Source organism: Balaenoptera physalus (assembly GCF_965194825.1).
Source record: "Balaenoptera physalus genome assembly, chromosome: 21".
Taxonomy (NCBI): domain Eukaryota; kingdom Metazoa; phylum Chordata; class Mammalia; order Artiodactyla; family Balaenopteridae; genus Balaenoptera; species Balaenoptera physalus.
In genome coordinates this window covers 14,550,322-14,566,051 of record NC_138902.1, presented here as the reverse complement: position 1 = coordinate 14,566,051, position 15,730 = coordinate 14,550,322, and the positions used below count along the sequence as shown (strand labels likewise).

The following is a 15,730-nucleotide window of genomic DNA, read 5'->3' as shown; positions in this document are numbered from 1 at the left end:
GATGGGAGCGGACTTGGCCAGGATAGGACAGGAAATGAGGACTGTGTGAATCTGAGTTAGGTTCCTTCCCAAGGAGATGATGATTCCCTCTCTGGTTTTTCTTCATGGATTTATTTGGAGAAGCTCATGCATCAGTAAGTCCTGTGTCAGGCCTTATCCCAAGCATTGAAAATACAGAAATGGACAGAGTCCCAGGCTTCTTTGCAGGGGGTCAGAAAGTAAATGCGAGATGGCCATAGGATGTGGTTAGAAGAACAATAGAGGAAAGCACTTAAGGTGGGCACCTAATCAGGGTGGGGTAGGGGGAAGAGAGAGTCAGGAAAGATTTCCTGCGGGAGATAAAGTAGGAGCTGGGGCTTAGAAACAAACAGGGATTAACAAGGCCTAGAGTTCTATAAGGAAATGGTACTGGAATCTCTTGCCTCAGTCTAGGAGGCTGATGGGTCCTGGTGATGCCCCCATATCTAGTGCTTTGAAGGTTTCTTGCTCTGTTTGCATCTGCCTCAGCTGTGGCTAGAACGCCAGCATTGGGGGAATGGGGGCTCAGGGTGTGGGGTGCAGACCTCGGGAATGCTGAGGGTAATGGGGCCCGGGGCTCCACGGAATTTCTCTTCTGTACAACGAGGACTTTGGACTCCCCAACATGTTCCCTGAGAAATGTTAGATGCCTCTAACATTTCATCATTTTGTGATTTTATGAAAAATGTTTTGCAAAGCAAAGGAATAGAGTAAACAGGATTATAAAGAGAATATTTGCCTTCTTAAGGGAACAAATTGTTCTCAAACACATCAGGAGCATTCATTTGCATATAAACAATGCAAATTCTATATGAGCGAGGAGGCTTGTTTTCTTAGGTGTTTTGGTAAGTTAATTACAGATCATTCTTGTCAATTGTGCTGCACTAGGTATATTAGGCAGTGGTAGAGCTGCATTCATTTTAAATATTGTATACTTCGGAATATTTGCCATTCCTTGAATGTTCAGAATATTTGAGTTTTCTCTGATCTAGCCTGAATTTTCTTAAATTATTTCTGTATGTAATGGATTATACATATACTGGATTTGCATTTCCAAGAAGGTTTGGAGAAGTCCATCTTGTGTAGCCCAGCTGAACCCCATCCACTTTTAGTTATCTGGGGTTGGCTCAGGACCACCCAACAAAGTTCGTACAATCTGTTAGGATGCAAAGCCCTTCTGTACTTTTAACTTCCAATGTCTTGTGGTCTTTCTGCATCTTTCTCCCCCTATAACTATGGAGTGCCCCCCATATCAATCAGACTACATAGACTTCCACTAATAATTAACACTTTGCAAGTATTTTATTTGTTTAGACAACTCTTGAAGGTCATCATGGAGTTAGTGCCGTGCACAGAACAAAGCTGTCTTCTTGGTTCTACTCTCTCCGTGCTTCATCCCCTTCCCCCTCATTCTCTTTCTCTTCTCCCCTTTTTTCCCCACCCCACTCATTCCCTGCCATTCACCCCTCTCAGAAGCAAAACACACTGCACCCCTTGTCTTAAGCGTAGCAGTTTACCAGTCACTTCCTGTCGCTTGGGCATTTTCTTGGGGTTTTGTTCTCTACTCCTAAGTGGTTGCTCAAAAGATTCCAGATACATTTCTTATTGTGTTACATCTTGCCAGGGTTATTTCGTGAAAGGGTATCTTGAGGAAATATGCTTCCACTAAGTGGGATGAGAGCAGCTGCCGGGGATGAGTTCCCGGGCAAGAAGAAGAGGCTGTGCAGACTGTAGAAGCACATGGGAGTCTGGCCGGTTCAGAAACCACAGGTAGTTCTCTGTGATCAGAGCTCAGGGTGATTATGAAGGTGACTGACAAAAAGATGGAGCTGGAGAAGCGGGCAGCAGTCACATAGCAGAGGAACCTTGTGATTATATTTTTCTCCAGTGGGTGATGGGAACTTAGTAAGTCAGTACCCCAGTGCGAGGAAGCAGCAGAGCTGGTTGCAAAGCTGCCAGATGGAAGACCGTGCAATGTCAAAGTCCTGGAATAGGGCATGGGTGGGTAGGGGATGCCGAGGAAATACATGTTGATGAGCGAATCAGGAAGCCAATGAGATTTGTGGTTGATTGGTTATGGGGTGAGGGAGAGAAAGAAATAAGTCAGGGAAAGCCCCGAATTTCTGCCCTTGATTCTTATTTGCCAAGTTAGGGAATGCAGGAAAAGAAAGAATAGAGATTGGGAGATGTTCAGTTATAGAAACATAATTTAATCTGGAAACATAATTGTAATAACATTGTAACTATCTTAATAAATTGGGCAAAGATGACAAGCCCTTGGACGTCCTTCAAGACACAGACAGCAGGCTGAAAAAGTTCAAAGTCACAACTGTCCAGCAACATGTTTGTGGAAGACTCTGGAACATAACTCCTCATCTGATGAATCCTGGCCATATCATTTCGTATAAGCCACGGCTCACGACTTCGTGGTTCATGTCACTGTAAACTTGCTTCCTGGCTGTCAGAAACTGGGCTTGATCAGAGCTGAGGATGTTCACTCTGCTTTTTAATTGGTTTATCTAACAGCCTAAATTCAGCCTGGGATTAATGATTCGTTACATTTTTCTCTAGTCACCACTTTAAACACACTTGGTCTGAGCACTTTCTGTCCTCCTGTCTCTCTCCTTGATAATATCTAAGAAGACTGTGTACATTTCTGGTCATTTTCAATGGTAAGAACAGTTTAATTTCAGTATTTAAGACTCCTTTTCAGGTATTAAGTCCTTATCAGATGACATAAGACTTCTATCTTGCAGCCCGTTCCAACATCCTTGCTCTCTGGACCTTCCTGGTCAGATCTGTGAAAGGCGTGATTAGTGGAAAGAAAAGCTTTTTTCACTAACTGGTCCTGCACATGTGATTTTCATCTGGTTGGGACCCTGGAATCCAAGACCTGCCTGCAAGCTCATCACACCCCTCCTAAGGCAGGAACTCCGACAGGGAAGAAGGCAGATGGGACCCCAAACCCCCTGACGTGGAACCTTCTCTTCTTGAAGATCAGAGATATCCATCCCGCATTGTTCTAAGCTTTTCTCACTGCATTCTAAGACCCTGAGAAAAGTCCCAGGAATCTTTAATTACAGGGTTTTGGGGTTTTTTTTTAGACAATGACACAAAGCCCACATTGTCATCATTTGTACCATGATATAAGTCGAAAATAAAGTGAGCTCTGTGAGTGTGATTGGTATGAATACCATGCAATGGAAATTGTCTCTTCAAATTGAATCACACTGAAGACTCAGAAAACAAAGACTGTCCCTCCCCACAAATGGAAGCTATGTAATGAATTCTTTTTTTCCCTATGCCTTTCTTCAATTTTCTATTTAAAGAAATTTCTGAAAATACATGAATTATGCAGCTTATCTCTCGGATGGAAAAGAATTTTCTCCTTGGATTGGATGACTGCATATTTATTAATAGCAGTAAAAATTTCCATGTTCTTTTGTATCAAATGGGATGCTGACTAAAATATGAAAGAGCCTTTCCAGCAATAATAACAGTAACCAGTAACGGCTGAATAATTATAAAAGCTGTATGGAATTGAAAGGCATTTTAATTTGGCATTACTTCTATGTGTTTAGGAAGGATCTGAATAATTATTCTGACCATAAAAAAGAAGAGTGTACTATTTTTCCTCATTATAGGATTATGTTCTTAACGTACCACTTTTACTATAAGTTAAAAAAAAAAAAGCAAAAAAAAAAAACCTCTCTTGTGGTTTCTTCTAACAATGTAATCATGATTGAAGTCTGCTCAGCTGGGAATATATTTGGTTTTCTTACTATTATGTAGAGATACTGCACTTCAAACTCATTTTCATTTGAAAAGTGTTCATCTTTGCAGATTCTAAAAATGAGATTATGCTTGTTTGCTTAGTGAGAACTTCCAACCTTTATGTCACATTAATTCATGAAGATGACAAGGACTATAGAATTTCCTTAGGTCATGACCGGATGGTAGCAGAAACTGAATATGAGATTCTAAAACAGGATTTTTCTTTTTATAACAACTATTAAAAAGCATCAGTGTTTACCAGGGTCATTCCAAGGCAAAATTTCAAAGCTATTTTTACCCAAAAAATGCAGGTAGTCTCCATTTTCTTTTGGTCTGCATTATCCCAACAGCATTCAGTTCTTACTCAGGTCCTAAGAATATTTTATGACAGCACTGTTTTTTGGAAAATAAAATGTCAAGATATGCTGTGTGCTTCTAGGTGAGTGATAAGATTATTCCTTTGTGGCATGTGAATTTTCATTTACCAGATTTCCACTAAGATATTTAGATCTTAGTGTTGAGGGATAGGAAAATCTATGCAAGGATTTTGACATGCTCCAGCACTTTGCCGCCCTCCCCACTAAAATATAGCTTTAGGGTCAATGGCAATTGTTAGAAGATACTCTTTTGGCAGCCTAGTTGCAGCCAGAGGATACCTTCAATACTGTGAGAAAAATGCCCTTCACATCATGTCAACAAGCTCTTTTGCCTTTGATTCTGATCTTTCCTAGAGTTCAACTCCCACGCTTGACAGCTGATGACCTTGGGCCATTAACTTAGCCAATTTCAGCCTCAGTGCTCTCACCTTTAAAATGGGGAGAAATGACATTAAAGGTGGATGAGGGGATTAAATTATCATGTAAAATAAATGTGAAAGTTTTGACACATGGTCAGCATGTAATACATGGAGGTATCTTCTTACCATAAAGGAAAACACAACTAAAAACCCACTAAAAATTAGTTATCTATTTGATTTAAATCTATACTTTTGAGAGTAAAACCAGAAACAATTTCTTCCTATTTATCCAACTGAAAATTTGAATGAATTGAAGGGGGCTTATACTTCTTTGAAATCTAAATGCTATAATGTTGTTCTTCCCTCCCCAAAAGAGGGTTTGGCAAAGAGTGATACCTGAAACTTAAAGATGGGTGCTTGCAATATGCCATATATAAAATTCAATTTATTATTTTAATTTTAAAGAACTTTCAGAATGAATTTAGTGTCTGGATTGCCAGTATAGAGATATCTGTTTTCTTCTACATACACTGAAGTGACATTGGTAATTGAATTATTATATATGCATGTTATTTAGAACTTAAAAGATTCATCGTTATCAATTCAGCTTTATTTTAATTTGATGGCTAAAGTGGTATGGGGGATGGGAAGAGCTTAAGAGAAAGAGAGGGAAAGGGGGGTGAGGGGATAGATGGGAATATGTAATTATGAAAGAAGGTAAGACTGTATTTCCTTCTGTTTTATAGCCTGAAGAATAAGTAGTGAAAACATCAATCGAGAGATAAGGAAAAATAAGTCAGGATTTCTGTGCCGTGGAGAATCGCTTACCAGCCACCAGAAGAAGATTCTTTCTTGAACAATGAACATTTCTTATGAGGATTCACAGATTAACATATGACTAATTTAAGTTTTGGAGAGTGAATGAGCTTTCTTTCTTTCTTTTTTCTAATTTTGTGGTAAGTTATGATATTTGGATGGTTTTTTAAAATTCTTTCCTGATAATATATTTAGCACATGTTCTCAATTATAATCCTATAGCAAACAGCGGGAGCGTCATTCAAACTTAAAGACAGTGGAAAATCTCAATTTCCAATTTATTCTCAGATTTCTTCAACGTATAATTATTCTGTTAAATCCTTGCGGATCGAGATGTAAACCACTTCAATCATGAAATAAACTTTATTTTTTCATCTTGTTGACATGATTGGTGGCAATGTGCACAGAACCAGACAAATCACTATTAGTAGAAAATATATAATGGACACAAACTCTCATTTCACCGTCAAAAATGTGAGCCATCTTTGCCATCTGAACAAGAATGAAGAGGGGAATCAAGGAGGAATCCTCATCTTTTTTTTCTGATCATTCAAACAACAGTTTCTCAAGGTTAAGCCAAGTCCTCTTTTGCAAGCTGCCAAAATAATAGCTTAGGAAAAGAATTAGTTTGCCTGCATGATGATCCTCTTAGGCAAAAATGTCTTAATAGCAGTTGACCTTGATGAAATGTTTTCCCAAAGGCATTCAAAAGAAGAATGATCAACCCCATATGAGAGGGAAATAAATGAAGGCTTTTTATGAAGTTGGCCTGAATTGTGGGCTTTAGTGTAGGGCACTGATGATTTGGAAAAAAGTGAGTGAATTCTGAACAGATGACCGCCTTGGGTACTGAGGTCACCTATTCCTCTGTCTCTCACTGAAGTCCTTTTGCTGAACTGAGATTCAACCACTTTTTTGGAGAGAACGCCACTGGCCAATATGGCAGACTGGAAAACCATTACTCTCTGATGGGGACTATCTCAGAGGGTTAAATTTCTAGGTTGAAATCTTCTCCATGGCGAGTGGATTTGGAGTCCTACAGGCTGGCTGCAAAGCTGGGCATTTAAATGCTTCTATTCTGGATGCTTCTTAGGGCCTGGCTGGGGTTGCCCTTTGTACATTGTGACTCCAGCCGATTGATCTCCTGGTGTCAGGATTTTCTGTATGTCTGTGATTTTTCCACAGAGAGCTGAGGTCGTTAAAACTCAGTGAGCAATAAATGAAGTGACTTAGGCATGCACAGCGTTGTTATGGAGGTGTTTGCAATTTGGCACCGTTCTCTTGAGAAGGGTCCACTCAGGAGAGACCAGGCTTGTCAGTTTCTGTGTCTGCAGAGAAAAGAGGCCGCGCCAGCCGCACCAGTCATGGGCCATCCCTTGGGAAGGAAGAAGGCTTTGAAAGGAAGCAATCTATTTTTCTGTTTTGGAAAGCACACAAAAGAGGTACAAACCTCCAATGATGACTTTTCTTCAAGTGTGTAAAATAAGGCTTTCTTTGTCAATTCTGCTGTAAAATAAGCATTGTCCAAGTAAAAAAAAAGAAAAGAAAGAAAGAAAAACAGTCTGTTTCTGTTTGTGAGCGAGCTCATATCCTTAAGCGTTTTTTGTTGTTGTTGTTATTGTTGTTAATAACAATATAGACACGCCTATGAACGTAGATCTCTTTTGCTTTTCAGAAGGGCTGTGCCACACCCTTTATAGATAAGCTCCCAGATATAATAATCAGATTATTTCAGAATTCCTCATCTAAATACCATTGCTCTTTGGCAACCTGTCCAGTGCAAGTGAATACCCTGCCAGAGGTCTGTGGTTTGTTTTCAAATTTCTTTTTTTTCTGCCCCTGCAGATAAAGGGAACTGTCATTCCAGTGTACCATGGAGGTGATGTTTTCTGTGATGAATGTTATTTATATTTGGGGAAGTCTTGAATGGAAGCATCTCTGCTGGGGAAGCTAGCTACTTGTTGTTTCTGTTCCTTTTTTGGGGGATATGGTTATACTTGTTTAATTAGGTCGTGTCTTACCTTCCAATTTCGTTAGGAACAACGGAACTGAGATGTAAGGGAACTATTTTCAAATAGCCGAGTTAATTCTGGTGGAGAGGAAGAGCCCCTTGCAGATCTGCTGCTCTGGAAGGACCTTCTGATTACAGCAGAGATTCCGGGAAAGAGAAGAGTCCAGGAATTTCCTGTAAAATCTCAATTCAAGGGAACTGGGGGAGAATGCTATCTATTTGAAAGAGTGAGAAGATCCAAATTATCAATATTTAAAGTATTTGCACTGTTCCAGAGTATTTGTAGCCATGTCAACTAGACTAACCAGCGAATGCCCATTTGAAGTTTGACTCCCATGAGAGAAAAATGGTTCGGAGTTAACACACAAGCCTAATGGTGTTCTTATGTTAGTGTGAAATGTTTGTATTTAAAAGGATCCTTGCTAAGTGGTTGAAATAGTCCATGTCTTCTCAGAGAGATAGAATCTCCTACAGTGCTGGGCATGTAGTGCACTTGCTTTGCAGAGTTTTTCTTCTTTAACTACAGAGGAAACCTTCAGGCTGGCTCCTGGGCCATTGGCCACAAATGCCACAGGAATGAGACCCAAGTTAATGAGCTTTCATTGCACATAGTCTCCGCAGCCCAACACACTCATAAATATGATCATAAAGCAATCTGCTAAGTAGAGAGGACTCCAGTGATCCCTTTGGCTGATAAAAGTAGTAACAAAACTCATCAGCAGTTGCTTGACTACAAAGACCAATAGAATTTGTTTTTCCTTTACCTTTTAGATGACATATAAACATACATGGGAACTGCAGGAGTCTTCATACCTTTCCATTGACCTGAGTTTATTAGACCAATCAGACCAAGGGAAGAAAAACATGAGATAGATGAAAAAATGCTAATACTCCCACTGGGAAATTTGAGCCCTGGGGTCATTGGGGTGGGCAGGTCTCACACCTCTTCCGAAGCTGATCTTTGAGTGAGGAGTTTCTGACAGGTCACATGAGCACAGTGTATTGGAACTCCAATAAGAAAATAACCTTTCTTAACTGTCAGGTAATAAAGTAACTACCCTTTCTATGTTCCATCCAAGCTAAATATTCATCGTTCATTTGACCAGATCGTACAAAGAATCGATGGTTGTTCTTTTGTCACCAGAATGAGAATGGTCTGATCAACATACTATTGTGGGGATGGATTTTTTTTCTTTTCCTGCTTCTTACCTAATTTATTCATCCTAAAGTCATGCTAAACTACCTCATAGGTTTGTGGTGTGGATTTGCTAATTAATACATGTCAAGTGCTTAAAAATATAAATCTCTGGATAAATGTTGCCTTAGTTTTCTAGTTTAAGATACACATGTCAAATGAACTATCTGGTTATTTCATTGTTATCTTCATGTTGATAAATTTGACTTGAATTTTCATATACAAATATTTTGATGTGAAATGAAATTTTGAGAGTCCCAGCATGGACTTAGAGCATCTAACTCAAGTCTGGCAAACGTAGCCCCTAAGGAAACAAAAAGTACCTAGAAGCAAAACCAAAATGTTTTCTTAAGCAGATTTTAAAGCAGGTGTTCTCCAACGTGGGGTGGAGAGGAGGTCAACACTTACTTTAAAGAGTGTATTAAATCATTTGCACTATAATAGTTTAAATGCCAAAAATGGTCAGTGATTTCTGTTGAAAAATCAATTAGAATGGGGTGAAGGTTATGCCTATATAACGTAACCCTTAATTCCTTCCCATGTTGAGTTAAAGAGGGAGGAGTCATGATTAGTCCATATGTTTTGGAACACCTCCCTGCAAGAGAGACTGGGCAGAAGAATGTCTGCCTTGGTTTGTTTCTTCCTAGAAAAATGGTGAACACTGGTTGTTTTTTTTAAAAAAGGATATAGCCTAAGAGAAAGGAAAGGAATTAAAATCTGACAGCTTCTTCGTAATGTCATTTGAAGGCTCAATGGCAATGTGTTAAAAAGAAATTTTCCTGCTGGCTCTACTTGGTTACCATTTTTCCCTGTATGATTAATTACTCCTTAGTCACCATTCTGAGGAGCAGTTTTATTTGCTAATTTCAAATGTCTCAACTTCATTAGCAATTCATTCTGACCTTTAAAAACCACATTCTATAATCTTCAAATCATGAGTGAAGGAAAAAAAAAACCCTAATTTTCCCTGTTCCCCGACCTCCAGCTATCATGCACAGGTTACCATTGTGAAGAACAGTCAAACTATTTGTCGTGTGCTAAACTGTCACACCAACAGTGGTTCTTTGAAGTCCAAGCTCAAGTTCTCTCATCCCACAGGTGGTCACCAGGATCAGCAAGGGCTGATTCAACTTCAGAAAGTTGAAGCAATGTACAGTGTAGTGCATTTGGCTGCTAAATTTATTCATTTCTTAATTAAAGGGAAAAAAGAGAAATTGCTATACACAGTCATGGACTCCTCTCTTTCATCCTTGCTATTTTGAGAACTCTCAGTGCATTTTCTACTTGAAATGATTAAAAGTCTGACTGTAAGACCACCAGTGATGGGCAAGATAAGGTTTCCTTGTGGCGGCCAACTCAGTGACCAAATGTCCTACTTTAAAATCAGTTTCTTATTGTATATTCTCATATTTCTTGATATTGTCTTCAGAGCTGGATGGAGTGTTAATCAGTATTCATAACAGCATCAGTACTAATGATTTTATCACTCAGACTCAAAGAGTTGCCATGCTGGGTCAACCCCATGTCCCATCAGTTTACTAATCTGGCCGTAAATGGTTTGAAGAAGCTCAGAATGGAAGGATGTGATTGGCCTCCCTAATATTAGTTCCAAGAAAATTATGAATGCTGCATATGTATAAGCAAGGTAGTAGGGATGTTTTCCTCTTTTGTCAAAAAGATCATCTCTTTGGTGGAGCTTGAGAATAATGGAAAGAAGGGCAGTCATCTTGCAAGGAAGGCTACCTGCAGAAACTCTGAGAACTGTCAAAGCATTAGGAAGATCACACCCAGTAGAGAAAAAACATCCTCTGGCCTCCGGGGGTCCACAGTCAGCTGGAGGAGCATTAATGAATGGTTTGAGTTTTCCTTCCTTTTTTCTTCCACATTCAATCTTCTTTTCTCTTTCAGCTTTCATGTTAATTGGCAACAAGGACCACGCATTCAGAACTCCTCAGTGGCGTGTACTTTTCTCCACCCCTCTTGCTTAACTAGAGCATGTTGCTGTTAAAAAAAGTGATTAGTAAAAGGAAATACAGTCAGTGTATGGAGAATACTTGGCATTTTGGAGACATATTTTTTAAAAGCCAACAAGTTTCTACTTTTGACTAGGTATCTTTTTTAAAGCCTCTGTCTTCATTATCTTGTTCTTTACCACTTAATTTGAGGCCAGTTACGAGCTCATCTCCTACCTCTTTATATAAGCTACCATCTCTCAGTGCCCTTTAGGTATAGAGAGTTTAATTGTGATGAAAGCTAATCAGGTACCCTTTACAAGCCACCCATGGGGGTTTATAATAAACTGAGTGTTCCACCCAGGGATTCCATCAACCATTTACTTCTTTGACGGTACTGAGATGCAGATGAACTAAATACTTGAGTTATTTTCCAGTGACCCCCTGGTTCAGAAACTGCCTATCTTCCCAGATGAATGGTGAGCTCTCTCTGGGTGGATTTGGACTCAGTCCTTACCCATTTTTGTACAGTAACACATGTCTTGGTTACTGTAGGGCCTTATCTCTGCAGATGTTGAATGCAAGACAGAGTACAGTTCCTACTTTTAGGAAATATCTGATATTATCTGATGTTGATGGGATTTGAAGAGAACAAACCAGTTTTCCTTTGCAATCATTCTTCTTTAGCCAAAGCTCTATTTTTCGAGAATAGAGATGGATACCCGAGGAGGGAAAAAACCAAAACCAAAATCTATTTATCTTTTTTGCAAACTCTAGTAATTCAGTTTATAACAAGGACTAAAGTGGTTGTATGGGTTATGTTTATCGTATGTGCATATATTGATTTAGTAATTATTTATTGAATAAAAAATTCCAGACAAAAGAGACACTATAAAAGAAATGATAAGGAGTTTAAAATAACTTGAATTTAGAATACAGTTCTGCCATTTATTTGCTCTATGATCTTGGGCAAGTTATGTAAGTTTTCTGAGCTTCAGTTTCTCAGTGTTTAAGGTGGAGCTAATGATACTTGTATTATAGGGTTGTAAAAATTGAACAAATTAACTATATGCATTTCTTCTTCTCCCCTCCTTCTACCATCCAACTAGCTAATAATTGTTTAATGTAAAACAGAGCCATTCAGTGTGAGTTGGAAAAGGCCTTTACGACTATCTTGCCCATCTCTCTCATTTTGACCATTCTTGTTTTTAAAAACACTTGATGAGATAGAACCTTGTATAGAAGAAGGTTGCAGCTAGTATAACTCCAGTGGGAAAGAGCTTCCCAGAAGAGCAGAGCCCAAAGCTTTCCAGAAGCTGTCAAAGTGAATTCCCCAGAGGCACCTTCATCTGTCTCACTCCCGCTGCACCCCTCCCCCATCCCCAGGTTCAAGCATCTCTGCCAGCCACCCCTCCCCCCAAGCATCTCTTCCAGTAGCTCTGTCTGCCTGTTGGGCTTTTACCTTGAACCAGGATCCACACTTGCAGCTACCAAGGAGTGCTCATGATCAGTTTGGCTCTAAACACAGAGAGATAAGACACGCATCTCCTCAACATATTTCCATAGGCGGAGCAGAGGTTAGCATATGTTTTTATACAGTATTTGTAATATAGTGTACATGCGTGTATGCACATAAATATGAATCTATTACAGCATGACCTATTCATTTCTATACTTTTTTTCTATTTTTGATAAGATGCAAGATGAATAGCACAGCTGTGGATTACTCCCTTTTGTTCCTTTGTCTCATGAGAGGAGCCATTTAACTGTAAAAATGAAGCTGGATTTATGACTGCCAGTCTGAGTGGTAATAAATGTCAGACAGACATTGCTGAGTCATAAACTTTGTGAGCTTGAGCCTAACCCACTGCATCAATCAGCTCATTACACATGAGCCCCCAACTCCAGAAAGTCAGCTGACTATGCATGGACATGAGATCAAAGGACCCAGCTCTGTAAATATGTCTGCCCCTTGGCACCCCAAATTTTTAATTGTTAGCTGACTAGAATTCCTTATGTGTCTGCTCAGAAATCTGCCCTCTGGTTCAAGTTCACAGCACAGATGCTAGAGAAGCATGGCCGGAATCCTCATCACTGGAGGTGGATGAGTGCTTCCTGGCGGGGTTGGAGCTACTTAGTTCTGCCCAGTCCCGTTAGGGACACAGTGGGTTTAGGAGTCCCACCCGACCCAGTCCCCGAGCCAATGAGAGCTCTACCCGGCAATCAGTGCGGTTTGGACGCGTACCATAGCCTTTTGCTTGGAGCCTGCTGGACTTGAACTTTTCAGACTAAATATTCCAAGCATATCAGGCTGCATTGTCTCTGGACAGCCCTCGATTCGTGTCTAGCTGCCAACTGCTCTGTGCAGAACCTGGCTCCTTGGTCCGCATTCCTGGAGTCTGATCCCAACAAAGAAGGTGTGTCCATTTCACCAGCTCCCTCCATCTTGGTGACGTGTCCTACTGACTCCTTCCTTGAAGACAGGGGTCCTGCTCTCCTGTTCGTTCTCTGCACCAGCCATCCTTAGCTTACAACCCTCTTCCTGATATTCTTCTCATCATCAGTGGATGGGGCCTTGATAGTCCTGACAAGTGGGGGGAAACACAGCTATGGCTTTATAAGATCCACGCACATTTTAAATATAGATACATCTTCACGGCTTCAATGATGTGAAGTTAAATACTTAACAGAAATGATCGTAAATTTAATTTGAAACTCTATGAATTAGGCGGCATTAAGGTGCAAGAAGGGAGTTGAAATGTAGGAAATTTAGGAGTTTTAGCCAGGCTCTGCCAGGAGAGGTATTGGGGCTTTTATAAAGCAAGCCGCTTTGCTCTCTCTAAGCCCAGATTTCTTGGGTAAAACAGTAGGGGAGGTATGGACAAGATGGTCTCAATTTCCGTGTCAAATAGGAAGTCGATGGAATAGTAAAGAAAGCGATCATGCCTTTTACTGTGGTACGGTGTGCTGAAGTAATACCTCCTCCGTTAGGGTTACTTCAGCTTTCAGGAATGTGAATTAAAGCAACTCAGAAAAATTAATACGACCAGATCACAGGAGGGCAACACCGATGCCACCTGCATCCTAAATGAAGTTTGCAATTACTTTGCCCACAATATTACACTATCAAAAACTCCCAAAGATGTCCAGAGGGTTTCTGGCATTTTACTCTGTGCACTTGGCAGTGACAGGAGGATACCTTGGGGCTGTCACCATTCACCTCTCCTACGACAAGGCTCCGACTCACGGCTTTTTCATTTTCGTGACCCCGCAATTGTCCGGTGCGTCCCAGGTCTCAACTGACAGTGAGAAAGCACTTTAATTTTGTAACCAAATATGTCAAACAATTTAGCCATAACTAAAGAAAGAGCACGGACTCCAGGATCAAATCACCGTGGAGCTCAAGGGCAGCAGGAGGAAAAGTGGCATCCCAGCCACGGTGACGGTCTGTAGACTGTTCTGCAGCCTAGGTGTCATCAAAAACTCAGGTGTGTGGCCACCATCCATCATTTTCAAGCGTCACCCCATGACCACCTGCCGCAGCCCAAGCAGCACGTCCTGTTGCTTCTCCCAGGCTTGAGTCAGAGGAAAACAGCACGCACCAGAGAGCCCTTTGAGAAGCAAGGAGGCAGCACCCTCCAGCCTGGTTTTAGGCGTGTTAGGAAACGTCTGTATGAGAAACAGAAGAGGCGGGGTCTTCATTCCTCAGATCAGAAGCAGCAGGGAGAGCAGGGCAGGGGAGTCGAGCTTTCCCACCCTGGGGCCCGGTGCTCAGCAGCTTTCAGGCTCTGGCTCCCCCCAGTCCATCCGCTTGGAATCAGGCTGATTATTGAGAGATGGAAATCACTGCCTGCTGCTGTGGAGAACGCCCACTTGGCGCCGGATGGGACAAAGGGAACAATAGAGATAAGGCTTTGGAACACAGCCTACAGGAGACAAGAATCGCTCAGGTAATAACACCAGCCCCACGTGACCTGAATGCTCTCCGCAGGGACAAACTTTTCTTGGGTAATCATGGTTGTTAGGATGGAGGATGTAAATAACGGGGAGAGTTTAAATTGAATATTTGATAGCACTGAAATCCTCTGAGCGTGCATTGAATTTTTACTTTAAAAAAAAAAAAAAAGCTTTATTTACACAGAAGGCCTGCAAAGGCTTCAAACAAATCCCTTGTATCATTTAGGGGGAGAAATATTTTCTCTGTCCCTCACACTTGGAAATGACAGGTGCTGTCTCCTATGTAGGGGGGGAAAAAAGTCCCTTGGAAGAGGCTGTTTTAGGTGATTACTTAAGCCAATTTGCTTCTAAAATGACAAGATTGTCAAACTGCCCATTAGCACATTGGCATATCAAATGATAATGATGTTCCCCAGGAAGATTAAAGCACTATATTGGTTTCCACTTCCTGGGCAGGGGGGTAGTGGAGGGAAGAAGGGGAGGCCTGGCTTCTGCAAAACGGCTGTAGCTACTCGAAGGTTCTAGATTGTTGGACAGGGGAGGAAAAGCAGGGGGATGGGAAAGTAGAATTCAGGCAAAATCAGGGCTTAAGAAGGAAAGGAGAAAAGTATGAGTTTTCAGACATTTCTTTAGCCATTTGATACAGGCTAAAGAGGAAAAGTTGAAACTGAGCTTTCTCTGTATCACCTACACTGGGACAGGCGCACGGTTTGCAGGGTGCTTGTGGGTCTGAGGTACCCCGACTGCCAGGTCTATAAAAGGCTCAGGTGTCAGTGTGCTAATTGCAGGTCTGTCACCCCCTCTGAGAATCTGGGAAAGGCCTTCTCTGTTCTTGCCCATCCAATGCAGAATGTGTAGGAGAGGACCCAGAAGTTCACCCCAGCCCACGCTGCATCCTGTTCTCTGGATGCGTCCAAAAAAAAAAAAAAAAAAAAAAAAATCAAATGGAGGCCCCACTCCACCTTCTGCTAAACAAACTGAGAGGGATAGCTCGCTCTGCTTGAGGCTTTCTGTCCCTTGTATGCACATTTTTTGACATAAGCCCTTTTAGAGAAGGAGATACGGAGGGAACCTTCTGGCTGCCTGTCATTGCTGGCCTGCGGTGGAAACGTACCGCAGTGCATCCCTGCCTTGTTACATCTCAGGTGCCCTCTCGTGTGAGGCACCCGGGGACCCCAGCATCCTGTGTCAGCAGGGCTAAGGAAGCAGCTGAGTCCGGGCAGAGACCCAGGGGACTGAGCAGACAGCCAGGGCTCGCACGGAAAGAACTG

At 41.3% G+C, this 15,730-nt stretch overlaps 1 protein-coding gene across 2 annotated transcripts in view; it reads left to right on the top strand.

Annotated features, from left to right (window-relative positions):
* The window catches only part of ZMAT4 (zinc finger matrin-type 4), a 352,855-nt gene extending 340,015 nt beyond the window's left edge, over window positions 1-12,840 (top strand). For both annotated transcript variants that reach the window (XM_082444191.1, XM_082444190.1), the window contains one exon: window positions 5,275-12,840. In XM_082444191.1, the coding sequence (XP_082300317.1) occupies window positions 5,275-5,290 (16 nt within the window). In that variant the 3' untranslated portion in view covers window positions 5,291-12,840. The remainder of the gene's footprint in view (window positions 1-5,274) is intronic.
* Window positions 12,841-15,730: the final 2,890 nt, after the last annotated feature.